Source organism: Penaeus vannamei, chromosome 19, assembly GCF_042767895.1.
Source record: "Penaeus vannamei isolate JL-2024 chromosome 19, ASM4276789v1, whole genome shotgun sequence".
Taxonomy (NCBI): Eukaryota; Metazoa; Arthropoda; class Malacostraca; order Decapoda; family Penaeidae; genus Penaeus; species Penaeus vannamei.
Window position 1 is genome coordinate 33,060,667 of NC_091567.1, and position 7,500 is coordinate 33,068,166.

A 7,500-nucleotide genomic window follows, 5' to 3' on the forward strand; every position below is an offset into this window, starting at 1 on the left:
CTTGCTTCCTGATATCCCACAGAATAAAAGTGTGTGTTTTCCTTGTAAATGTGACTTTATAGAAAAGCAGCATATATGAAGACTGTTGTAGCATATATTATCTCAATATTTTTTCTCCATTTCAGATCACTTTACAGCAAAGCTTTGTGTGCGAAGATTAGACGGTGTAAAGTTAGTGTGTACAAACTTTACGTTTTTTGACTGCACTACCTACAGCTCCTGCACTGAATGTGTATCGTCCCCTTTTCCTTGTGACTGGTGTGTTGATGGCCATCGATGCACACACGACTCTGCAGAAAATTGCAGAAATGACGTTCTAGTCAATGGTGTAAATGTAAGTTTGTATGATGTGTAAATGTTTAAATGCTGTGATTTGATAATGAGAAATAGAGGAATATGGAAGGCCTTTTTGTGGATAGATATTACAAACGGCAACTTTTTCAGCGTATTGGACCAAGCATCAGAAGTGGCCCTTCATTTTGTCCTCGAATTACCTTTCTTGAGAGTCAAGAAATTTTGGTTTCATCAGGCTCTCAAAAATCAATCAAGGTCAAAGTTGACAACATAGCTGTAAGTAAAAGATTTTTGTTGATTTACAAAGGAAAATAGAAATGAATCTTCAGTATGTCTCCATTTCATATTGCATAATTAGGTTGCCCTATTTTTTAAATATTAGATTTCTTATCTTTGCAGCAATTCATCGTGCAGACAAGGTATGTGTGTCAATTCAACATTGAGGGAAGAGTTACCAGTGTAAGTGCCAACTTGCTGAGTGATACTATTTACTGTGACAGAATGGAATTTTCATACACAACAGCTGCGCCGTCAATTTATGCAACATTTGCTGTGATCTGGGGAGGCTCAAAACCCCTTGATAATCCTGGTAACATTCATGGTGAGTTTGATATTTTGTATCTGGCTTAATTGATACATGCATATATCCCTTCCATAATGGTAAATATATGAGTTTACATTTGAGTTTTTAAAATTGTTCATTGGCTCACCATGTGTCTCAGTTATCTTAATTGTCTGTTAAACCTGTTCACTTTTTCTTCCCTTTAATTCCGCCAACCAGTGCTGGTATATAAATGTCAGCACATGGCCAACAACTGTGGCATGTGCTTGAATCTTGCGGAGCGCTTTAGATGTGGCTGGTGTCAGTCAAGTAGTCGGTGTGAGGTGGCAGCCCAGTGTGAGGAAGGAGCGTGGCTGGACAGGGATCGCACTTGTCCCAATATAATGATTACCAACTTTTATCCGCGAAGTGGCCCCTGGGACGGAGGCACGAATGTTACCATAGAAGGTATAGTATGTGGTTTAGATTTTGGATACTAAGAATGGTGAGTGGTGACCTTTTCCTAAAAAAAAAGCTAGATAATTTTTTAAATTGGATTCATAATGTGGCAGAAGATAGCATATTTATAGATTGATTAAAGTGTTCCCTCTTTCTCTTCAGGTATTAATTTGGGCAAGCAGATTGATGACATCTATGATGGAATATATGTTGCTGGCATTCCCTGCCAGCCGATTCGTGATTCATATGTCCCAACCAGAAAGGTTACTTGCCTGGTAGACAGCCCAGGAGTGAATTCCTTTAAGGAAGGACCCATTGTTGTAAAGGTTTGTAATGATGTCATTATTGCAAGTAGCAGTGTATAAGGTGTAGCTGAAAGATTGAGACACAAATGGCATGTTACAGGTGTCTCGCGAATACCGAAGTGAATCCGAAGCCAAGTTTAGATTTGTGAATCCAGAGATAACAGCCATTTCACCAGATTCAGGACCAAGGTCGGGGGGAACAGTGCTCCACATTATTGGCAAGTATATGAATGCTGGCAGCCGCATTAATGCCTTCATCAACGGACTTCCATGCACAATTCAAAGGTAAGCACTAACTGTATATCCGGACAGTTACAACCTAAGTATTGATGAATCACACACCATTGCTTCAGTGGGGCATTTTTTTTTAAAGCCTAATTGGAATGTTATCTGCAGCACAAATGCAAGCACAGCAACATGCATCACATCTTCGTATTCGGACTTGCCAAAGGAAGATAGTATCGAAATGACCTTCGACAATGGCCGAAGAAAGTTGGAGGGGAAGTACTTCACTTACGTTGACGACTCAGAGATGTTTGTCTGGTCTGGTGGAGTGGCAGAGGCTGGTGTAGTAAGTCATTCTTTTCTCAATCATTAGTTTTCTTTGAAAGATGTACAGCTTTTCTTCTGGCTTTTAAATATTTGATAGTTCATTTGACTGAAATGTGCAATATTTTTTTTCTTTTTTTTGAACTTTACCAGGAATTTGTTTTATGAAGAGAAATGGTCCGAGAGGTATTCCATCTGGAGGAATGATTATCACTGTTGATGGCACCAATTTCAAGGCTTTTTGTGTCTTTGTTTCATTTATGCATTTAAAATTTAAATCTTAAATATTGGTTTATAGATGTACAAGTATTTAGTCAACACAGATATGATAACATAACTCTTTCTCTGAAAACAAGAAACAGGAGTTATGTATAAAGAAGTTTTTTTTATTTATTTGGTTTTGATGTTACTTTCTTGAATAAATCGCTTAATAATATTTATAATAAAAATAACAACATGCAGCCCAATTTTACCTACCCAGAACCTTAAGATCTGGTTACTATTCACACTTGTAAACTTTTCGCTACCTCCGCCAGGTGCAGACGGCCATCACCAAGGGGCCAAACTTGCGCTTCATTGTGGGCCGCTTCGAGGATGACCAATGGCAGGAGTTCACGCACCTCACGGTCGACAAGAAAACAGGCATGGTGTACGCAGGGGGCGTGAACCGGCTCTACAAGCTGGACCCGAACTTGCGGCGCTTGCAGTACGTGGTCACAGGCCCTGTAAAGGACTCCGTGCAGTGCTCAGCCAGCGTCTGCTTTGGCGACACAATCCTGAACATGAAGACCACCAACAACGTCAACAAAGTGCTAGTGATCGACTACTATCGCTCACGCCTCATTGTGTGTGGCACTGTGCGACAAGGCTCGTGCCAGGTTTGTAAGCTGCAGGACATCACGCAGCTGACCCGCAACGTGAGTGAGGCCATCGTGGCCAACAGCGCCACAGCCTCCACCGTGGCCTTCATCGCCCGTGGAGTGCCCAATCCATTCCGTCCACACGTGCTCTACGTCGGCGTGACGTACACAGGCAATTCCGTGCACAGGGACGAGGTGCCGGCCGTCGCCTCGCGCTCACTAGAGGACGAGCGCTTCTTAGACGTTGCCATTCACTACCCGAGGACAAGCACGCGGATGTGGGTCAATTCGCTGGTGCGAAAACAATACCTTATCACATACGTGTATGGCTTTAGCTCGGAGAAGTTCAGCTACTTCCTCACGCGGCAGATGGAGGACACCAACCCTAAGTCTCCGTACATCAGCAAGCTGGTGCGAGTCTGCCAGAATGACCAGGACTACTACTCATACACAGAGATCCCCATTGAATGCAAGGACTCGCAGGGCAAGCACTATAACCTGGCACAGGCAGCCTTCCTGGGCAAGCCGGGCACTGACCTGGCCACTCAGATGGGCATCCAGCCCAACGACGATGTCCTCTTCGCTGTGTTCTCATGTGGAAGGGAGGACTCTCCTAGGCCTGCCAACAGCAATGCTCTCTGTGTATACAGCATGAAATCCATCAGACGCAGGTTCATTGACAACATTCAAGAATGCTACAGAGGCAAAGGCGAACGAGGACTCAACTTCATCTCGCCGTCGCAACACTGTATCGAGATGGTAAGTTCCAATGTCTAAGTTCCACTTGAACTACCTTGAGTATGTCTCTCCGAAGACAAGCAGGTTTAATGTGATAGTCAGTGGCAGTGTTAGGGATTGTCCAACATTTGAAAAGCATTCTTCTTGCACAGCCCTTCCCACACACGCAAGCAGTGTTCATAAGAGATGCGTGGCATTTGATGTTCATTGCCTGTGAAAGAAAACGTGTCTTACTACTAGATGTAACAGTAACTTCGACGAGGTTTCCGGTATACTTAGTCATGTTGCAATCTCCGAGTAAGCTTGTGTTTGATCTCTTCTGTCATTAAAATGCTCTTCAGTCGCGAATTAAATGCGTTTACACGCACCTTATACTCCTGCCTCCCCATTCGCCTACAATAAAGGGAAAGCAGCCTTTTTGCCATTCAAGGCAAACATGAAGCCAAACTCAGTTTCCTATTAAGCAGGTCTTTGCAGTAGATATGTGTGTGGCAGCATGTAGTTACTTGCCCGTGAAATTGCAAAGACAAAATAGGAACATTGAGAAAGGAGAGGGCGAAGAAGAGGTTCAAAAATAATGTCATGCTTTGATCACGTATTACTTTCAAGAAAAACTCAGAAAAGCAAGCAATGCATGCATATTTTGCATCTTGTTTCTGTATTTACGGAAGAACAAGCAGTGTCAAATCGATACATTTTTGGTAGAATATGTTGTGTATTATGTAATTGTTCATTATATTTGGTCTTAAATGTTTTCTTTTTGTATGCTTGTCTCTTTTTCTTAAAGGTTAGAGTTTAAAAAAATGGCGAGTGAAGGGTCAGTTTCTTTTTACATTTTTAAGCACAGTTTGAATCGTGGTCAAAGAGGGAGGGGTGAGGAGGATCCTAGAGCATGACACGGCTACAATTCGTCTGGGAGAAATATTTACCTGGGCTGATGGCAGGCAGGTCTTGTGAGCAAATAGGTTTCCTCCAATCTCTGCCTTGAGAAAGAGGGATAGCATCTTTGCTCGGCGATGGGATTGCTAGTGGTCTAGATTTATCTTTCATTATATATATATATATATATATATATATATATATATATATATATATATATATGATCTCAGAATAAGTATTTTTCATCAACTTATTATTTACTTCTCATTTCGGGTTCTACTGGATGAGAAAGGCGAGCTGGAAGGGGCAGATTATCCCTGAGTATCACTTGGAGTCTTATAAGGTTCCAGAATGACAAAGTGCGACGGTCGGGAGGAGGCCGAGAGCGAGCGAACACCAGGGAGAGAACCCCCATAGCAGGCTTTAGTATGGATTATTTACATAGAGAATGTTGTATGTTAATCACTTTTTTTCTTTCTTTCTTTTATAACAGAACATTGATGTGAACGAGGATTTCTGCGGCACGGCTGTGAACACACCCCTGGGCGGAAAGCAGCCTGTGGAGAGTCTGGCCAGCCTCACCTTCCCGACGCGACTCACCGCCGTCGCCGCCACGTCAACCGATGCGTACACGGTGGTCTTCCTCGGCACGGCTCAGGGCCACCTGAAGAAGGTTTGAGCGAGGCGAATACCATTGCTTTTGTTGCTGACGTTCTCTGGGTTGATTTGGGGTATTATTGGAATAGGTAGCTATTGCGAGACTTCCTTGAGATTGAATGTCTCAAGCATATTGCCACCTTTCCTCCACTGGCCTCATACATGTAAATAATACGGTTTCATTTTATGTACTTTATATGACAAGATGTTACTGACTTTTAATGATTATTCTGATCTTATGGTCCGTCGCCTTCCAGGTTGTGATAGAGAACCAGACTAATGCGCTGGAATATGATGACATCGAGGTGGACCAGGGATCAGCAGTCAGGCAAGACATGCACTTTGACAAGGCGGGCGACCACCTGTACGTCATGACTAGTAACAAGGTAAGTTGGCCACTTGCCAGTCGTGCAGTTATGTGGAGGTATGAATGCAGAAAAGGTTTGAATATATTTTTCTTGCTTTCATAGAACATACCCTTTATTAGATGTAACATTTTGTGAAATCATTTCTATGCACAAATCTCAACAATGTGTATCTATGTGTATATACACATATATATATGTATCAGAATTTTTTTTTTTTTTTTCACAGATCTCAAAAGTCAAAACAAGAGAGTGCAGCATATACGAGGGACGGAACCAATGCCTGGGGGCCCGTGATCCTTACTGCGGCTGGTGTTCCTCGGAGAACAAGTGCTCCTCGCGTCGAGACTGCCGCGAGGCCTTCCAAGACCCTCGGCGTGGCTGAGCTACAAGCCAGGCCAATGCGCCACCATCACCACACTCAAGACAGACAGGATTCAGCAGACCTTTTTTATAATTATTCACACACACACAGCCACACACACATATAAATATGTATGTCTATATATATATATATATATATATATATATATATATATATATATATATATATATATATATATATATATATTATATAAATGTAGTATATTTACATACAAATATATGTAATATATTTATATGCATATATATGTAGTATATATGTGTGTGTGTTTATGTATATATACATATACATATATGCATATAAACATATACATATGTATATGTATATATATACATATACATATATATGTTTGTATGTATACATATATATAGATAAACTTATATGTATATATATATATATTTATATATATATGTGTATCTATACATATGTATATATACATATGTACATACGTCTGTGTGTGTGTGTACGTATGTGTATATATGAATACTTATCAATATATATATATATATATATATATATATATATATATATATATATATATATATATATATATATATATATATATATTCTCGTTAGCACTCGTTGGAGGATCCTCCAGAACTGCAGGGTGTATAGGAGTGCCGAGTTCTGTGGTACTGACCATAGATTGGTTGTAGCTACCCTCCGGGTTCACTTCAAAACTCCCCAGCGGCCCTATGAGCACCCTAGGGTGTTTCATCTGGACAGGCTGAAGGAGAGGGAGTGTGCTTGGAGGTTTGCTGAGACAATCTCTGATCGGTTCACAGCGCTTGACAATCTGACAGACCCTTTTCTTCTGTGGGACACCTTCAAGCGCGAAACGTTTGATGCAGCCAAAGAATCGATTGGAGAACGCCCGAGAGCAAGACAGAATTCAATCTCTCAGGAGACACTGGAAGCCACAGATGCTTGCCGTGCGGCTCGTCTGGCAGGGGATCGGGATTTGCACCGTTCTATGGTGCGCAGAACTCGGTCTCTGTTAAGAAGGGATAAGGAACAGTTTATTAGGAGTCTTGCTCAGGAGGTCGAAGGCCATTTCTTAGTAAATGACCTTCGTCCTGCATACCAAGCCCTGAGAAAACTGAATTCCAAGCCCTCTTCACATGTGACTGCAGTTCGTTTAGTAGGTGGCCAGATCGACTCAGATCCTGTTGCGGTGAGGGAGCGTTAGGCTGAGTACTTTGAGCAGTTGTATCAGGTTGACCCTCCAACAGTTGGATGTGGGTAGTGCCGTGATTCCGCTGCCGGAGCTACCCATTAGCGAGGACCCACCCTCCCTAACTGAGGATAGGGAGGCGATCTCCAAGTTGAAGTGTGGTAAAGCAGCGGGTATTTGCGGCATCCCAGCTGAACTGTTAAAGGCTGGTGGTGAACCTATGGCGCGGGGATTACATGCTGTCCTGGCTGCCATCTGGCAGTCCGGTACCGTTCCCCCTGACCTGTTGAGGGATGT

The 7,500-nt window shown here is 42.3% G+C and overlaps 1 protein-coding gene across 3 annotated transcripts in view; it reads left to right on the forward strand.

Annotated features, from left to right (window-relative positions):
• LOC113804719 (uncharacterized) overlaps positions 1 to 6,144 on the forward strand; it is a 40,748-nt gene extending 34,604 nt beyond the window's left edge. For all 3 annotated transcript variants that reach the window (XM_070134215.1, XM_070134217.1, XM_070134216.1), the window contains 12 exons: positions 1 to 29; positions 126 to 334; positions 445 to 570; positions 694 to 895; positions 1,076 to 1,303; positions 1,457 to 1,620; positions 1,700 to 1,884; positions 1,996 to 2,170; positions 2,685 to 3,767; positions 5,119 to 5,298; positions 5,540 to 5,668; positions 5,877 to 6,144. The exon at positions 1 to 29 is cut by the window's left edge and continues 134 nt beyond it. In XM_070134215.1, the coding sequence (XP_069990316.1) occupies positions 1 to 29; positions 126 to 334; positions 445 to 570; positions 694 to 895; positions 1,076 to 1,303; positions 1,457 to 1,620; positions 1,700 to 1,884; positions 1,996 to 2,170; positions 2,685 to 3,767; positions 5,119 to 5,298; positions 5,540 to 5,668; positions 5,877 to 6,032 (2,866 nt within the window). In that variant the 3' untranslated portion in view covers positions 6,033 to 6,144. The remainder of the gene's footprint in view (positions 30 to 125; positions 335 to 444; positions 571 to 693; positions 896 to 1,075; positions 1,304 to 1,456; positions 1,621 to 1,699; positions 1,885 to 1,995; positions 2,171 to 2,684; positions 3,768 to 5,118; positions 5,299 to 5,539; positions 5,669 to 5,876) is intronic.
• Positions 6,145 to 7,500: the final 1,356 nt, after the last annotated feature.